The sequence below is a fragment of the Emydura macquarii genome, unplaced genomic scaffold (genome assembly GCF_026122565.2).
Source record: "Emydura macquarii macquarii isolate MOO-44397 ecotype Brisbane River unplaced genomic scaffold, CSIRO-AGI_Emac_v2 contig_1644, whole genome shotgun sequence".
Lineage (NCBI taxonomy): Eukaryota > Metazoa > Chordata > Testudines > Chelidae > Emydura > Emydura macquarii.
Window position 1 is genome coordinate 3587832 of NW_027131781.1, and position 19240 is coordinate 3607071.

Sequence of the window (19240 nt, forward strand, 5' to 3'; positions counted from 1 at the left end):
ACCATTGGCCTGTGTAACCTGGGCTGTCGGTGAGCCTGGATAAATGAGCAAATATCAGCCCAGGCCAGACCTCCCCCCGCCCACCCAGTTGTTGCACATGCAGCTGTGCTAAGTAATTGCCTGCTCCATCTTTCTGGTTTGAGCCCCCTCCTGTTTGCATCATCTGGAGCACCTCAGACTGTTACTGGCTGCCTGGCGGAGTTTAGTCTGAATGCTAAGGCCAGGCTGCGCCAATGGAGTTAGTTAAAAAGATAAAAAGGGCAGGGGGGTAAGGGAGGAACAGGAGGGCTTTGGAATCTATTTCATAAAGGAAGGCTGAATGCTCCATAGCACAATCAGCTGGTAGGCCCCGCTGCCAAATGGTAAATCCGTTTGTGTGGGAAAGAGTCGGGCTCTCGCAGTGCTTTATAAGGGCCCACTTTGGCAAGTGGCCTCAGTCTGATCTTCAAGTAGCTGGACGTGGTTTTGCAGGCACTTTATCCTCTGCTCATCCAGTTAACAGGCATAATCAGCTACTTAGACCAGTCACTCACACAAAGTTAGCACCAGGTGTAAGATATTAATTGCTGCCTCCATGGCTCTCCAGAGATCAGGTTCATTCAATTTAAATATAATTGTGATAGTCAGAGAATTCCTTCTTTTCAGTGTACTGCAATGGGTGCGTAAGTGCCTGGTGTGCCTTTGGAAATCCTCCACCCTCTGCTTTTTAATATGGTTTTCGAGGCTGTACAGTTTTGGGGGAGGAGAGTCTTAAGTTCTTATTAAACTTCTCTGGTTAGGACACACACGTTAACAAACCCTCAGGTCCCTGCAGGTGCATGCCCAGGGGTAGTTCTTGAAAGCTTATTCCATGCCAGGCTCCTGAAGCATGACATTTGATAGCAATTCTGCAGACCGGGCTTGCTCTACATTTTGCAATGGTTAGCTGCTCGCTCCAGACGACTTGCTGCTACAAATGAAAACTCAAAGGAGACTTTGCCACTCGCAAGGTTTGGTATTTTGAAAACATTTTATTTCATCACTTTTGTGGTAACATAAATAAGAGCGAATGACAGCACTTTTAATGGAAGGCAAGGGGAAGCGTTAGGTGCAAAGCACAATGGAAAGTAACGGGGGGAAAGGGTTGCACTGAGAGTGCTAGGCAGTTCAAGTCCTACTTGATTTAAGTGAAAATATATATCAGTAAACTAGCAGTATTTGGTGTCTTTCCCTGCAGTATGGGCCTAATTCACAAAAATGTCATTGTGTACATATGTAATTTATTGTGCAGTTCTATCAATAGCTATGCAGCTATGCAGAAGAACGGACACACAGATGACATATCCAGAGTTCCCAGACTTCAAACGTCTTTGAATCAGGGTTTCACAGGAGAGGTTACTAGTGACTCGGCAGCATTTACTACCGAGGAAGAGGGTGTTTTCATTTCCACAGGAGGCTGCTCCTAAGGAGCTAAGACCGTTACGGGGAAGGGAGCAATGGTAGTTCCCTTGCTGCTCGCCATTTTCATACAATCGTGGCAGTGTTATCACTACCATGTTTCCAGGAGAAAGTAGGAATCTAAGGTCCCTATTAGCAGATCGGGGAAGACAGACCCACTGCATTAGGAAACATAGGACAATTTTTTTTAAAACGTATATACAACTCCCCCGCCCCCAACCTGCTAAGGAGAGCGACTCGGTTTCATAAAGATAAACCGAAGAATCTGCCAAATTAATGTCTTGTGGGAGTGTAGCAATTGACCAAGGAACTTGAAAATTTGACCCTCAGGGAATGGTTTTATTTTTAAGTCACTGATTCCAATTTTACCACCTTTCCCCGGACAAGAAAACTTTTACAGCAAGTGCCAGGGCAAAGGGAAGGTTTTCTTGAACCGCCTTTAAACAAAGGCCAGGGCGAGAGGATATGGAGAGAACATCTGTGAATTAAGTCCTTTATTTGACATGATAGTTAAGTGAATTCAAATTCCAGTTTTGTAGGCTGTGTGCATTCTTTGTCAGGCTTTGCATAGGAAAAAGTTAATAGCAATAAACCACATTGCTTTCTTAAGGGCACACTACATTCTCCTTTCATTTTCTCTCCATTTCAAGTTAAATTTAAGTTATGCCCTATTGGTTAGTTCCATAGTCTTTAGATATAGAGAATAAATTGCTCTTCTACTTACTCCACGAAAAATGCTGGGACATAAATACATACCCAGATTCCTTTCATGCAGTTATTTGCAGTTATAGTGTACAGATCTTTTTTTTTTTTCTTTAGTGCTAGATAAGACAACAAAGACTTACTTCCAGTTAGCATGTGGACTCTTGGCAGGTCATTTGATTTCTGGCTCATATTCTGTGTAAGTGGATACAGTAAAATAAAAGCGCAAATATAAACAAAGAAAGTTTATTTATAAAATGTCCCTTGAGGTTAATTAATTATTCTTCGGGCTGTTACGTAAGTTTTTCAACTCCAGCTGTAGTTGTCGAATTCTGATATCTTTCTGCGAAAGCTCATCTTTCAACCGTCGGATCTCGTCTTGTTGTCGAAAAAACATTCTGAGGAGCTTAAAAGAAAGACGGAAATAGCTGTACAACATTGTGGTAACATTTATAATATCTGCTTTGCCCGACGGCGTCCGGTCTTTCCTGTCCACTGACATGAATCGAAGACAGGTTCTATGACATTATTCCGTTCCTTTTGAAATATCAGCTTACCTGCAATACTTCATTGATTTTCCCCTGTCCATTTTCTTGGCAACTCAGTTAATTCACATCGTATGGCCCACCAGCTCAATTTGTGAAAAGAAATTCAATATTGGATTCAGTGTAAATGTTTTCCCACAGCCTTTAAGGGTAGCTCTGAGAACAGTAATTAATTAAAAACTATTAGGAAATTAATCCAGTTCACTTTGTATGCACTCCGCTTAACACACAGCAAAGCCCTGTGGGTTGAATTTTGACCCAGGGAAACACGCATACACAGATTTTCACAGGTTGGGAACAAAAGTAGAGAGATGCAAACTGGTGTGTTTAAATGCTACAATCTTGTATGTGTGCAGCTGCTCTCTGTCAGAGAAAGACGTAGTTCAGTCCTCACTGTTAGTGTGAAGGTCCAGGAGGCTCCAGTGTCCATCTTAGTAACAAACCTGCAGTTCTTAGATTATCACAGCTTTTTTACAATACTGTACAAAGAATTGTTTATAAATTACACCCTCAAAGTGGAAAATATAGTAAAAGCCACTCATGGCAGAAACTAGGATGGCACATTTAAGTCAAGCTGGCAGCAGGGACCTTGGAATAGTTCAATGCACTGTGTGGTCAAGGAGGCTAGAAGTGGCCACAATTACGACAATTGGGGTCAAACAGGCTCTACTATTTTCCACTGAAATGAATGATAATATGTAGATTGTAAACTCTCTGGTCAGGGTTTGGGTGCCGGTCCATGACCGGGGCAGCTAGGTGTTATTGCAATACAGACTAACATCTGGTGCATAAAATCAGGTCTCTGTGGTGTTCGGTAGGACCAGAAAATTCAGTAGACGCTACCACCTGTTTTTTTACTATGTCAAAACAAGGTTTTGCACTGGATAAGCTTGAAGCACGTGACTGAGAACTAAGAGGCTGGCCATTCAAAGCCTTAATCGGTCAACGCCCATTGCTTACCTCATTCTCTGTCCTGGGGGGGACATTTTCTAACAAATCTATTCCATTGACAACAACGCTTTTTTTCTCTCTTATTGGTGCCTTAAAGACAACTTTGGATGTCTGCTTATAGCCCTCCTTCAAAGACATCAATATGGGATCTAAATGAGATGATAAAACAAAAGGAGGATGTTAACACGTGCTCTGCGACAGTGTGTGTGTATATAGCTATATATCCCACCCCTATCATCCTACCTTAAAAGTCACTACCGAGGAAGTTAGAGGCAATGTGGTCTCATGGTGACGGACTGGCCAGGGGACTGGACGGGCAGCGAGGAGACCTTGGTTCTAATCCACCTCTGCTACTGCCCAGTTGTGCAACCTTCGGAAGTCACTGACCCCTCCTGTTCCTCTTTCCCTTCCTATGCTTTGTCTTGTCTAAATAGACCATAAACTTTCTGGAGCACAAACTGTCTCACTATGGCCTTGTCCAGACTAGGAAAAAAAAGGCACTCTTGGTTGTTTTTTTCAGTCAGGTTAGCTAGTAAGGTTTGAAACACCACTTGGCGTCTAGTATAGACAGTTTCACACTTTTTAAGTCATGTTAGCTGGACATGGTATAATCTCAATCATGGTATAATCTAAGGTGCACTGACCAGGTACTGCAATGCTACAGAGATCAGCACCTGGGGCAGATATGGCCTAAGTGGTGTTTCAAATCACGTTGACTGGCTTGATTTTACACACACTCACTCACTTTTTCCCCATGCCTACCCCGGGCCTACATTTTCAGTTGGAGCAATGAGGCACTGCTATACTATAAATAAACGTGCTTATAGATGGAGCTCAAAAACATTCAATGGCCTCCTTCACCCCAGGCACAGCTCACTATCTCCAGAACGGTTCCTGTGGGTTTTTAACATGAATACATGCAATACCTATGCACCCGCCATCTCATCATCTGGTGGCCAACGTCAAGTCTGGTAAGTGCCCAAGACTGAATATGGATTCATGCCCATTTCACAGCGAGGAAGAGAGATCAATTCCTTTGACATTTACAATGGAAAGGCAGCAGATACTCATGCATGGCTCATTCTTTTACCTCTGTTCATTCCACTCAGCCATTCGTCTGGCGCCAGGGCTGGTTCTGTACCTGGAGTCATCGGGTAAATATCCTCTTGGTATGTTTCTGACTAAAAGGGAGGAAGAATACAGAGTGGCTGTCTTCATAACATTTGTTCACAATTTTAATGGTGCGTTGCAAAGTGCCGGAAGCAATAGATTCCTTACAACCTTGGCCAGCAGTAATGTACTCATTCAATAGCATCCCAGGAAAAATACTTAACTGCACTTCCACCATTAACTTAAATGGGAAATAAAGAGCCCTTGCCCCTGCCTATTAAATTAATGTTCTGAAAGAAAATAATACCACAGCAGCACTGAGCAGTTCAAGTACTTGCATCAGTCTCACCCAAGCACCAAGACAGCGGAGTGCCCGGGATGCATCTGAGCTGCAGACAGAACAATAACTATTATCTATCCGGATGAGAACTGAACTGGAAGATTTCTGAAGGACATCGACTCTGGACTGTTGGAGTCGGAGCCCCTGGTGCCCCCTGGTGCTGCAGAGGCTGCTCAGGGAACATGAAGTGCACAAAGTCCCCGGATGCACACTGTAGATCCCATTTCAGTGAATTCAAGGAACGCCCGCTCTGGCCACATACAGTGTAAAGAAAAATAGCCAAGGGGAAAAAAAACCAAGGAAAGTTGTGTACCAGGGTAATTTGCCTTTCCTCTCCTCTCCACACTTCTGCTTAGCAAATTCAGGCCAATGAAGATGAAGGTCTGTTGAGTCACCTGTTTGGAAATCCTAAACCTGAACACCGGCTCATAGCTTTGTTTCAAATTTCATACAGCTGGACAGACCAGGTAACGCCAGCAATGAAAACTGGTCCCAGCACACGGAGCTGCTGTTTTTACTTGGGATGAGTCTCTAAACTAGGTGTGGGACAGTCCTTTGTCACACGTTCCAAAAGACCCAGTTAATTTCACACCAAATAACAACAGCGGAAGTTGGAAAAAATGCCGGAGTCAGATCTTTAAAGAGCTTTCTATAAGCCCAGAGTTCAGACTTAGCATTGCTGCGAGTTACGGGTGCTAGAAAAGTAGTTTTCAGGAGGATGTGAGTTTGGATCTAAAATGAGTGATTGGTATAAATGGGAGGTGACAGAGAGATCTACCCATCAGAGGAGATAGAGAGCCAGGAAAAAGCAAACCCCTGATGCTTTGGGATGCAAGTCAGGAAAATGCCTAGCACAGTCACAGCGCACTTCCCAGTACGTAAGAGCTGGCAAGGACATGGGGCTGTTCTGGACAGTGATATAAACCCTCGGAGACTTAATTCACTACAGACAGGTTGCCAGGGTCCTTTTGACATTTACTGTATTTCATCCAAATGATTCTGCTCCGTGTGGGATTCCTAGTGTGGGCTCAAAGGCAAAAGTTCAGTGACTGCCTCTCCCAGGTCCTTCCCTGCATGTCATTTCCACAGAGAATACAGCAGTCGGTGAGCTGCCCGAGTCAGAGAAATAGAATCCCCTCTGCACACCAGTGGTTTCCGGCTCTGTCCTTTGAACGTGTTGGTGAGAGAGAATGTGCTGACAGGTACTCACCCTCCTTGGGACAATCATAGAGACTGGCTCAATCAGACCCTTTAAGGTAATCAGTTTATAGAATCTGAACACCTCACACGCGGACACATCCAGCCCATGCTTCGGCATCACACCTGTTAGAGAGGGTCACACGTGAGCCTGGGTCTTTCCTTTCAAACTGGAAAAGCATTTAAACATTCCAAAGCTCTTGCTCTACAAATTGCTGAGTGAGAAAGGAACCAATCTCACGAGCACCGTCAGGATTGCTGGCGGAGGCTACGGTGGCAGTGCGCCTGTACGGCAGGTAATTCCAATTAGGCATCACGTCAACGGGGAAAGCTCCAACAGCGTAAACTTCATGTAAACGCTGCCGCCAAGAGAATCGCCATTTCCTACAGTCAATCTTCAGCGCTTTACAAGTCAAGAAAGCAGTCGGTGTGTCCCGCAGGAATGGGATTCTCTGGGTGTTGCTCAAACACGAGGCTAAGCAATAAGGGGTGCGTTGTACTCCCTAGTTTTGCCTAGGAGCCTACCACTGCTACCAGCTAAATGGAGTTATTTCATTAGCTGGAGTAGCAGCGGCCCATGCTTTGGTGCTCTAGGGCCGGTTGCTGCAGGTGATTCATAGCGGGAGGCGTTACATGTATAAGACAGAGAGAAGTACAGGACCCAATTCTGTGAGGTACTGACATCAGTGCAGGTTGAGAGCACGCTGCACCCTTCCCCATCAGGCCCAGGGTACGTAATACCTTTCAGAAGCTGCAGCTGCAGCAGGCAAGTGGGAGAGAGGCCGCTAGCACGTGGAAAGTGTTATCCAGGGGTAGGGAAGCTTTGCCATACAAATACAGAAACCACCAAGCAAGCGCTGCCTCTCAGAGCCTGCCGGCAGCACTAGGACACAGGCTGAAATTCAGTACAGGCGCACAGATTTGTTTCGTGCTCACATCTGGAGTGCCAGGTCTGAACAAAACTCTGAGCGGAGCTATGAAGCAGAGAGCAACCTCCTTTTGCGTCATGTGACTCCGCGCCATCAGCATTTCCTGAGAGGGCTGGCCCGCGCCGTCACTAAAGAGCCGATTCCAAATCAGCAGCTTGGCTGGCTCTGGTCTGCCCGAGCCTCCCAAACGGCTGACCCGGGGCGATGGGACGCCACAGAACTTGTTAGCTGGGCCGTCCGCCTAACTCTCAAGGATGCGCTAGGTCTGTATCCTGCCCTGCTCCCATACCACCTGCCTGCTTCTCCTTTTGACCCTCTACACCAACCAGGTGTAGCAAAGCCACATACAGGGGCCTCCTGGAGATGCTGGGAAGGGGAGGAGAGCTGAGTGGTGCAGACCAGAGCCTTGTTCTGCCAAGGAGGGGCGGGTATGGAACAGATGGATTTTGCAGTAAGGGTGTCCCGTGTATCACGGACTCAGTTAATATTTTGGCAGCCCATCATTGCCCATCAGATGAAATTGCACAAGCATTTTCTTGGCACTTGGACCTCAGTAAGAGACATCAGAGCCAAACTGCACCATCACCCAGGAAGAAATACACACAAATATGAAATGCCCCATGAAGATCATTGGAATTCTGAATTAATTTTCCAGGAAGTCATCAGCTACCAAATGACACAGAACATATTTGAACAGCGAGAGTCAGCACAGTGCAGAGAGCATGGGGGGTTATTATGCAAAACACGTTTGCCAGCAAAATTTAATTATACAACTTCAGTCTTCTGTCTTTTTTTAATATTAATGTTCAAAGAGGATGCCTATTAACATGCCAAAAGCTCTTACCCAGTCCTTTCTGTGGGGCAGGAGAGCGAAACTCCATGAGATAGTTCAGATAGGGCTTTTCGGTGCTGATTTCATAGTACCGGATGTTCCCGTCTCCCTAAGATGGTAGGGACAAAGGCAGATCAGTTTAACATTTCAGTGTAAAAACTGCAGGTAAATACAAGTTCTGGGTTAAAACTATAGACATGAGAATGCGAGGGACCATTGTAGAACACTGAGGCTCAAACCAACACATCCAGCACTTCATCTAGGTTTTTGGAGTAGTAGCAACAGAAAGAACAGCTGTGGTCTCTGATGGCGTTTGGGGAAGAAAACTCACAAGGTGACAACAAATTTTATCCCCACCACCCCCATTTCTCCCTCACACTCTGTGAAATTAGTTTTTCTACCCTTGGGTTGCATATCTAGTCTCATTCTCCCACAGTGGAAAGAGGATAAAGTACTAAAAAATGTACTTTATCAGCCCTATTCTAGTATGCTGGGTTGCCCAGTAATTCTAAAGGAAATATTCCAGTACAGAAATAAACTAATGTTAGTACACAGCTAAAGTGAGCAGGGCTGTACTGAATAGGCAGGGCTGCATTGCACTGAAATGTATGTTAATAGATTAATAGAGTCCAAGGCCAGAAGGGATCTCTGTGATCATCTAGTGTGACTTCCTGTGTAACAGGCAATAAAACTCCCCTAAAATAATTCCTTTTGAACTACAGCGTTATTTAAAAATTGTCAGCGATGGCGAATCCACCATGACGCTCGATAAATTGTTCCGATGGTTAATTACCTTCATTGTTAAAAACATATGCCTTATTCCCAGTCTGAATTTGTCTAGCTTCAACTTCCAGCCAATGGATCTTGTTAGACTTTCTCTGTTAGACTGAAGAGCCCATTGTCAAATATTTGTTCCCCTTGTAGGTATTTATAGACTGAACAAGTCACCCCTTCACCTTCTCTTTGCTAAGGCAAATCGATTGAGCTCCTCGAATATAAGACATGCTCTCTAATCCTTTAATCATGCTCATGGCTCTCCTCTGAATCCTCTCCAGTTTATCAACACTCTTCTTGAATTGTTGACCCCAGAGCTGGACACAGTATTCCAGCGGCGGTCACACCAGTGCCAAACACAGAGGTAAAAAACCCTCTCTGCTTCTACTCAAGATGCCCGTTTAGGCATCCCAGGGTCGCATTAGCCCTTTTGGCCACAGCGTCGCACTGAGAGCTCATGTACAGCTGATTATCTCCACCACAACCCCAGTTCTCTTTTGGAGTCGCTGCTTCCCAGGATAGAGACCCCTTCCATAAATATGGCCTATGCTCTTTGTTCCCTGATGCATACATTTTGCCATATTAAGCATATTGTTTGCTTGCCCCTGGCTTATGAAGCGATCCAGAACTGTCTGTGTTAGTGACCCATCCTCTTCATTATTTATCACACCCCTAACCTTCTCAGTGATGATTTTATGTTTTCTTCCAGGTCATTTGATAAAAATGTTAAGTTGCATCAGGGCAAGAACTGATCCATGTGGGACCCCACTATAAATGCATCTACTCAACGATGATTCCCCAGTTACAGTTACATTTTGAGACCTATCAGTTAGTCAGTTGTTAATCCAGTTAATGTGTGCCATATTCATTTTGTATCATTCTGTTTTTCCAATCAAAATGTCATGCTGTACCAAGTGAAATGCTGGAGAGAAGCCTAAAATATTACCTTAATACTATTATCATTATCAAACAAAACTGTAATCTAATCAAAAAAAGATATCAAGTTAGTTTGACAGGATCTATTTTCCATAAACTCATATTGATTGGCATTAATTGTATTACCCTACTTCAATTCTTTATTACTCAAGTCCATATCAGCTGCTCCATTATCTTGCACAGGATCAATGGCAGGCGGAAAGGCCTACAATTACCCAGGGCATCCCAGGTACCCTTTTACAATATTGGCACAACTTTAACTTTCTTCCATTTTTTAAATTTTCTTCATTGTTCCAAGACTTATTGAAGAAAATCAACATTAACAGTCTAGTGAGTTCCTCAGCCAGCTTTTTAAAACTCTTGGGTGCAAGTTACCTGGAGCTGCTGATTTAAAAAGTGTCTCACTTCAGTGACTGCTGTTTAACATCCTCCTGAACCATTAGTGGAATGGAAAGTGTCAGCATTATGTGATATGAATGCATCATTCCCTCCCCGCCCCCCCAGATACAGACCAGAAATATTTATTAAACACTTCTGTCTTTACTGCATTATTGATGGTTCTATCGTTTCCATCCGGTTATGGATCAATACCATTGCTAGGATTCTTTTTCTTCCTAATATACTTAGACTCCTTGTTATTATCCTTAACTCCCCTGGCCATCGATTACTTCTTATATCCCTTTGCTTCCCTTTTCAGTTTTCTAGGATTCCTAGTTATCAATTTATATTCATCGATATCATCTCCATTTTTCCGTTTGTTATGTATATTTTATTTTTTATAGCTGCCTTCACTTCCCCTCTAAACCAGGTCAGTTTTTTTAACACTACGGCCTTCTTTCTTGATTGTGGCCTTTGTAAACATTGATAGAAAAGAACACCCTGTGCTTCTTTACTCGGGGCCATGAGCTGACTTCAGCGGGAGTCCGACCTGTAGCCAACAGGAGAGAAATGTGTTTCCTTTTTTAAGGGCCTCCTAAATGCACTACAGTATTTGGAGGTGCTTTCACTGAGGGGGTGCTTTGTGCACAAGGTAACATGACTGCAGAGAACACAGGGGCTTTTGGGGGGCCATTTGAGAAGCGTCCCACCCTAGAGGTTTCTGTAGTGGTGCATTTAGACTTTACAACACAAATACCACCCGTTTGAGGACCAATAAAAGAAAGTCAATGACCAACGGCTGATTTCTTTTAGTGTAATTCCAGAGTCTTCAGTGGAGTTGATCCATATTTGCACTGGTGAAAGCAATATCAGCATCTGGCCCCGCGGGTTTAACTATAGTAGTAATTTATGAAAACCCCAAAATAACTCCATGCTCTGCTTATCTGAGAGATGTCCCTTTTGCTTGCCTTCTCAAAGGGGTTATTGGGGAGACTCTCAAGGTTGCAAGGGACACATCAGTCCTGAGGGCAGCAGGTTCAGTATATTGCTGTTTACCATCAGTAAAGCCAACGCACCTTTCCAGCCAAATACAACATGTGCGTATCAGCGTCATAGAAAGGAAACAAGAGCCCCGAGAGCCCATCGATCTCCTCCTCTATGAGGGGCATGGCCAGGTCTTCCTGCACAGAGAGAAAATCGCTTTATGAATCAGCAAGGAGACTAGGTTTCATGGAACATGAAAGCAAAATCCACTAGGGAGCAACAGGTGCAGGGGGGTGAGGGACAGGGTTTTGTCGCAGAAAGCTGAGGCAAAGCCACTATTCCTCCCAAAGACTGCCACGGGATTTCAGTGTCCTACGAGCCGGAGGGGGAGGGAGAGAGGGCTGGCAGACATGGGCATGTGCACACAGAACCAGAAGGATGTCCGTTTAAGGTCACATCGCGGCAGGGCACTCAGTACGTCACATTGTTGGGTCGAGCGGGCCCTGGGGCTCTCAAGGTGGTTCTACAGGGTTCAGGTTGCAATGGGGTCCAGTTGCCCGCCCCCTCCCCTCCCCCGAGCCATTTCTACGTGGCTGCATTTCAGCGAGGCTGGAGGCGTGGGTGTATTTGAAGAATCGATTTGGGCCCCAGCAGGGAGTGAGGGGGTGGGGAAGGAAAACCGAGGAGGGTGCAAGGAGCTCTCTCCTCTCCCCCACAGCCTGTTCGCTCACCCAACCACTCCCTCCAGGGTGCACAGGGCCCCCGCAGCGAGGAGGGCCGTGGTCCCACCCTGCCGTGCACATGCCACGGTGCTGGCTGGACACAATGGGAGAAGGAGGCTGCGGCCACTCTGGAGCTTTGATGCCACGCCTGCTGCGCCTAACGCTGCCGTCTAGGCTGTCCTGCTCTGTTGGGATGAAATGCTTTCCTGTCGGAAGCCAGAGGACTGCACGGCCCTTTAGTTTGGGTTTTTCACTGCAGAACCCACCGGACTCTAGGAAGATCTTGCAATGAGGCTGCACCGTTGCCTGGGGAATGTGTCCGGGTCTTTTGGATTTACTGGGGAGCCAAGTCATCCTTTGTTCTAAGCTTTATATTTCACAAAGCCCCAGACGGAGCTGGTTTCTCCCTTTGTCCTTGAGTTTATACAAAAGTCCTCCCGAACAGATCAGCCACCCCACCTACTTCTGTTCCCTGACCCTGCCTCCTGTGGCAGTCCCAGCCAATTAGGTGTCAGCGGTATTCACTGGCTAGCTGACGGATAGGACTGTACTGAACATCTCCTCCCAGCCCAGCCTGAGCCAGGAGACATCAGCTTTCCAATATCTGCAGCTCCTACCAACCACGTGAAGAGGGCCAGGCGCGTCCGCAATCTAAAACCCGTCGGTCCAGAATAAAGTGCGTGGAGTCAGATGGGAGGGTACAAATGCTTGCTGGGATGCATCTGGTAAATTTGCTTCTGCTTTAACTAATCTTGTGAATTCAGAATTCAAACTCCCCAAGGTGTCATATCTAGCCAGATTGCCATAGCAACCAGCAAAGCTTTTAAAGTTACATAAAGACCTGCGTAGACTCCACTAGGAAATAGGAAGGAATAAAGAAGCTGCTATATACATATCTGCTTCTCTAGCTATGTTAAAATAGTTCTCTTAACACAATACGCTGGGCTACTCAAAGAGACTTGTAGGAGTTGGGCGCCCAACTTCACTGAAAAATCAATGAGAGTTGAGTTAGGCGTTTGACTCCCATCGAGAGTCTGAGAGTTGGCCCCGTCGGCCCCTTTGACAGCCCTTCGCTACTGATCCTTAGCACTTGCCAGCAGTGCTTCTCAAAGCACTTCCCCAACATTCACGAACGCAGCTGCATAAAACTGCTGCAAGCTGGGCGGGTTTTTTCAATGTGCAGATGGATAAACTGCAGCATGGAGTGGGTAGGAGCCTTGCCTATAGTCACCCTACGTTTGAAGCAGAGCAGGGGCTGGACCCCAGATCTCTTGATCCCTCAGCCTTAGGGTCTGTCTACACTATAACCCAAGGCTCATTTACAGCCGAGCTAGCTACCCTGGGCCCTGGACCAGTGGAGTTATGGTAGCGCCGGCTACTCCTTCAAGTCGTTATCCAGGTTTGCAGGCGGGCTTGCGCAGCTTCCCTGCTTTGGGATCCAAGTGAACTAGACTGGAGCTCACTGGGGTATGTCTGCTCGCACAGTAGTCACACCTTTTTTTTTTTTACCCCATCGATTGTGCTCCCTTCTTGGGAAGGAACGTTCCCCAGCGATCTATTTGCTGACCTGATCCCAGAGTGCAATCTGCCTTGTATTCCACCTTGAGACTCCAGTCGTTAGAAGTCGCTTCATGTTACCTAGAAAGACCACCCGGTTCACACGATGGTTCTTACAGCTGGCTTCCTGGAAGAAGACATTGTCTGTGCTACATGCAGTGAACAGCTATACATTCCAGATGTCTTCCTAGGCACGGCCCTTCGTACAGATCAGTGAAAATGCCAGCTCCAGGACTCCAAGGACAGCCATGCTCAAAGGAGGGTTCTCCCCCATGTTAGGATCTCCGTTCCTGGCTGTCTCTGCTCCTATAGCCCAAAGATAGATCCATTCCTCTTTGCTAATCTCTACACTGTCTATGGGGAAAAGCTCCGTTCTTGTCCCAGGAGAACCATTTCATAACAAGCTGGCTTAACCTAGCTTCCAGCTTCCCCAGTCCCTCTTTCTTCTCTACTGCAAAATGCAACTTTCATGCTAACCAACTATGGCTCAGACCGCCCCAGTGAAAATGGGGGACATGGGCGGGGGGCTAGTGATATCTGGAACGGACAGGCAAAATGCTGTTGTGTAAAAATAAAACTTAGCTTTCCCTGAGATTTCTAGAATAATCCACAATTGACAAAGACAATTAAGCTTTTCTTCCAAAATTGGCTCAGTGGCTTCCCAGAACTCTCTACTATTTCCCATAAAACTTTGATTAATAAAAGATTAAAAGCCCTGCATCTTTGACTAGAACAGTGCTGAATCCTTTCTATTGTCTCATCTAGATTCAGGGGCTGACGTTTGTGACATATTGTTGCTTTAAGGATATCGGACGTGTTTGGGGATAATTCAGTGTCTTGTAAGGAGTATGTTAGGCTTAAAGTCCTTCCTCCTATTGCCCTAACTCTGCCTCTGTTGCGCATTAGGGGAGGAAAGCAGTCACATGGGAAATCCCAATGACGCCACCATTTAATGTCTAGGGTCAAATTTGTATTTGTCAAAAATAATGGATTTACTTCTTGTTACTTGTGCTTAGGACAGAGTCTTGAGAGCAGTTCTGAAATCAGCTCTTCACCTGAAGGACTTTGCCTGAACGTGGCTCAATGACTCGCAGCTTCTTGTCTTTGCACGTTGTAGACAGCAGGCTGCCATCGGTGTTGAAGGACATGCAGAGAATGACATCTGTATGACAATCTATCATCTTCACCGGCTCTCCAATGTCCAGGTTCCATATCAGAACCTGAGGGAAATGGTGCAGAATGAAGTTAACACTGATGCTGCAGCTAGTTTGGGGGGGGAGGGGAGGGAGGGATACCAGTTGCAGGCTCTTACACTGCTCCAGGGCGCACACATGCCCGCAAGACCACATTTTCCAAACTTCTGGCTCGGTATTTTAAATGTGCTGTTAATTTGGGGCCAGACTCCAATCCCCCCACTCATATGTTAAATAGCATCTCCTTTCACGAGTTCTCCCTTTGCTTGAATGTGAATGAAGTTATGGGCACCTGGTCCTTCCACAGCAAGCCTCGATCTTACCCCTTGGCACCCCATGCCGTTATTGCCATTTGACACATACCAGCAGGGCAAACTATGGTAATTGTACCCACTTCTTGACATATTTTGCATGACATAGAAGAAGATCAAAAATCTCTCTGGGTCAAGCCTGCTCTCAGAAGTGACTGAAAATGGCACTGGGGTGGTGGTGGGGGGGTCCCATGTTTATCATCTCATTGAATTTCATGCCCACCTTGGCTCATCTTATAAATAAAAAAAAGGTGATTCTTCTAACTGCCAGCCCTGCAGACTCAACCTGGCATCTGGGAACCAAGCTGGGTTCTGTTATGATGCACGACCGCCAGGAGTAAGAGTTTTATAGTCCGAAAGATGCCCCTTGTTATGTCTTATCTACGAAGTGAGCAAAACTGCTATGAAGCCAGTGACATAATAAACAAGGAACCCTATGAGGCCATTTTCACAGTTGCTTTTCCGATTAGTGTCAGAAACAGGAATGATCTGGGATTATATAGACAATGTAGAAGCATCCTTTAAAAAACCCATTAGAGAAACCCTGAAGATTTCCGTGCTAGTTGAACTCTCGTACTTTTGTTTTACATAATCATTATAAAGCAAGCAAGTCATTAAGACTAGGTAGGAGACAACATGAACTGGGGAAGCTATAATCTGACACAGATGTGGCATGAAATATTATTTCGACAACAGGCAATTCCCATTAAGGTTAAGGCATATGCAGAGAGATACTCCATCTAAACCATCGGCATTAGCAAAAGAACCTCTGATCTCAAATGCATTTCCATTTCATGTATTAGCACTTCAAAAGCAGACAGAGAGAGAGACAGGAAGAAAGATCTGAGGAGGCGCAGTGACTGTTAGAGCAACTGCTGCCAAACAAACCATGGCCATCCATGATTTTACCCTTCAAAGCCTCACATGACCTTAATAAATGCTAGTCTCCAATTAGAGCCGAGGGATTTAGTAGAAATCCTCTAGAATTGTTCACCTTATAGTCGTATCCTGCACTGAACAAGATATTGTTGGTGGTTGGGTGCCACTCAACGAGACCGACCCGTCGGCTGTGCCCATAGAGCTCTAGAACAGCTTCTGTCATGTTCCGCTTCAAGCCTCCCTCTGGAATTTCCCATATCCGAACCTGAAAGGACAGGATGAGCAAAGGTTATTGGGAGAAGTAATCTTTGTCCTGATTTTAGAGGCTTATAAGGGCTTGTTCCCTCCCCTTGGCATGCGGAATCCCTCCAGTCTGCGGTTTCTTAGTCAACTTGGTCTCCAAATGCCCTACGGGAATTAAAAATAGACCTGAATATACTCAATCGCAATGCTCTCGAGTCATCCCTTCAGTCCCATGTGCACGACTGGATGCACCTTTGTTCCCGCCTTCCTTCTACTTTGTCCTCTCTTCACTCCCCAATAGTTAGCGGGCTCTGAGAAACCATCAATACCTGATTCTCTTCAGTGAAGACCAGTCCTGTGAATGATGGGAGATAGCCCCACTGGATTCAGTGGGATTCCTGAGCTATCGAAAAGGACTCTCCTTGCACAAAATTTTCAGAGGTGTGCTGATAATCCACAGCACAAGACAAAGCCAGGTTGGTTTTTTTTAAAGAGGCAGGAAATAGAATTCTCTAAAAACGGCAGTTAAAAATACACCCTCCAGTTATCTTCACATATACATATAAATAGGTCAGAAAAGTCAATCAGATTTGTCTCAGATGACCTTCTTAAGGAATCAGTACTAAGAACTTCAAGATAATTACTTGATAGAAATAACTGAATAGACAAGCAGCATTTTATCATCTGTGCTCCCCTAATACAGCGCACCATCACTGGTGACCGTCCTTCTCTGAAAGTGAATCTTGTTAAAGTCAAGTTAGCAGTTGCACGACGAAGGACAGCATATTAGCAGGCGTCAGACACGACGGTAGCCAACTAAATCAGATCGTTATACGATGTACTTGTTTTGCCATGTGACATTATAACTCAGTTTTAATTAAAGGGACACTTGTGGTTCATACTGCCTAGGTTCAAGAGGTTAGGGGTCTATTACAGGGGCGGGTGGGTGAGGTTCTGTGGCCTGCAATATGCAGGAGGTCAGACTAGATGATCATGATGGTCCCTTCTAACCTTAAAGTCTATGAGCCTATGACCTACCCTAATATTGGTCTGATATAATAGAGTGGCATCCGCTAGGTACTAGAGTTCCTAAAATCTGCCTCTCAATCACTAATTTAACAAAAAGAATGATTGTTTCTTTATATGAACATATCAAAATATAAAGGCATACACTGGCTCAGCTGTCTCTAACATTGTGAAGAGGAGTAAATGCACACACACTGGAACAAATTCCCCCCTGCTGTAACACCGCAGACTTCAGTGAAGCTAGAAGGGTGAGTTTGGCCCACTAAACTGCTGTATAAAAGAAGAACAAAGTGGAGAGAGTATTACATTGCAGAGAAATTCATGTTTCTGTGGACCTCATTAAAAAGGTGCCACGAATGGCTGCGAATTTGCCATTGACTTTAATGGCAGTAGAGGTAGGCCAGGGCTGAGTGCTTTTGATAATCCGACCCCTCGCTGGCCTCCATCACACTTGGAGATAAAATCCCAGGGAGGAGTGTTTGCTGGATATAAGGGACAATATGTAGACAAAGAGTAGGTTATCTGAAGGCTTCTCCCCTCCCCCTCAATTAAATAGCTCAAGTGATTTCTTTTAAAAATGGCATAGGAGTTCTTTCATCTCTGTTGTAGGTCACTGGTGTGAATCTGACCCTTGTATCAGCCACTTGGTCTTTAGTTTCTCTCTAGTTCACTTGAAAGTCTTTTGATTTCTTTTTGTTGCGGAGCATTGCCCCAGTCTGGGACACTCGGAACGACACGTCAAGATTTGTAGACCTAGATTATTTAGTTCATTCAGGTTGGCACCACCATACCCTCTACCCTCCCCTGCACAGATATCTGAAGGCTTAGACTCACCAACACTCTCGTAGCTTTAGAAAGAGGTTGAAATCTCTGGATTTTCAGTCACAAGAGCAAGTCTTGCACGTACACTCGCATAGTTTAACTCATCAGGCTAGGTCACTGCACTCTAGCTATTTTCCCACTTGACCACAGACTGCCCTTCTTGCATGCTTTCATCCTGTGTGCAAAGCTGTATTTCTCATAGCAATTCCATATTACAGCAAAATGAAATAATTTCCATTAAGGCAGCCAGGTAATATCACATGCATTGTACAATAAGTTTAGTTTGCTTTTTGCCTCCTCTGTTTGAAGTTAGGAAGTAAGTTTGAAAAGTGACTTGGAGGGTGTTTCAGTGTAGTTTTTCTTTCTATATTATCCAGGTGACAAGCAGCTCTGGAATGGACAGTAATGATAAATGGACACCTGATCAACCCCCATACATAGCGTGTAGCACTGGGGTGATACCTGCTCCTAACAGACACCGTTGGCTTTTCCCTACACTCTGCCCACACATGTATCACTTGTCAAGGCCAATAAAGCCTCCCTGAATTGAGCTAATAGTGGTAGAGACATACTGAACGGACACCAGAACCAGAGAAGGTAACGGGCTGGTATCTCCTGTTCTAGCCCTGGGGAAGTTTTGCTGGAGTAAAGGAGTTATCTTCTTCCAAAGCCACAGCTCTGACACAACACCCAAGGCTTCAGCGAGCCTATTCTCCGTGAAATCTAGGTAAATTTTACTACTACTTTATTGGGAGGAGTAGCTGCAATACAAGCAGCCATTTTTGTTGGCCTCTGACTATAATACAGGCACACATCTGTTGGCATTGGGGCAGGGGAGATCTGTCAAGTAGGATAAACGCAAACTCGAGAGAGATTAGAAATAAAGTATTCCAAAGTTTAGCTAGGATTTTAAAGCCATTGCATGGGTTCAACAGCGGGATTCATTGAGATTATTTGGAGTGAGACTCTGCCCTGAAAATAGCTGGATGCTTTGAGTCACCTTCCTGGGGGAAACCACTTTTTTCAAAAAGCACTAGAAGTATTGCCACTATTTTTCACCTTGAGGTAACTAGGGCTGGTGGGAGTTTTTCCCCCAATTGCATCTTGGCAGATACAACTCGAGATTGTGCTGCTTTTTATACAGCACACAGCAAACTGCAGCATCACGTGGCCCATATTTCTCTCTCAGCCCTGGGGAGATTTTGTTGAGCGCATCAGTCACGACTTCCTGCATCAGTTCCACGGAGTTAGGATACAAGGCAGAGAAGAATGAGAAATATTTAGTCCTGCTACTCCTTTGGTAGTTAGGCAACAAAACCCAGCTTTCATTTACTGTACACACACTGCGTGGACGGCAAAGTTTATTGCAGGT

The 19240-nt window shown here is 45.2% G+C and overlaps 1 protein-coding gene across 5 annotated transcripts in view; it reads right to left on the reverse strand.

Annotated features, from left to right (window-relative positions):
- Window positions 1–990: 990 nt before the first annotated feature.
- The window catches only part of CORO2B (coronin 2B), a 125330-nt gene continuing 107080 nt past the window's right edge, over window positions 991–19240 (reverse strand). For 3 of the 5 annotated variants that reach the window (XM_067555502.1, XM_067555504.1, XM_067555503.1), the window contains 9 exons: window positions 15893–16042; window positions 14450–14614; window positions 13405–13521; window positions 11208–11312; window positions 8056–8152; window positions 6296–6408; window positions 4726–4816; window positions 3645–3784; window positions 991–2545 (listed from right to left, as the gene is read on the reverse strand). In XM_067555502.1, the coding sequence (XP_067411603.1) occupies window positions 2414–2545; window positions 3645–3784; window positions 4726–4816; window positions 6296–6408; window positions 8056–8152; window positions 11208–11312; window positions 13405–13521; window positions 14450–14614; window positions 15893–16042 (1110 nt within the window). In that variant the 3' untranslated portion in view covers window positions 991–2413. The remainder of the gene's footprint in view (window positions 2546–3644; window positions 3785–4725; window positions 4817–6295; window positions 6409–8055; window positions 8153–11207; window positions 11313–13404; window positions 13522–14449; window positions 14615–15892; window positions 16043–19240) is intronic. The other 2 variants (XM_067555505.1, XR_010921272.1) reach the window with 2 other exon arrangements.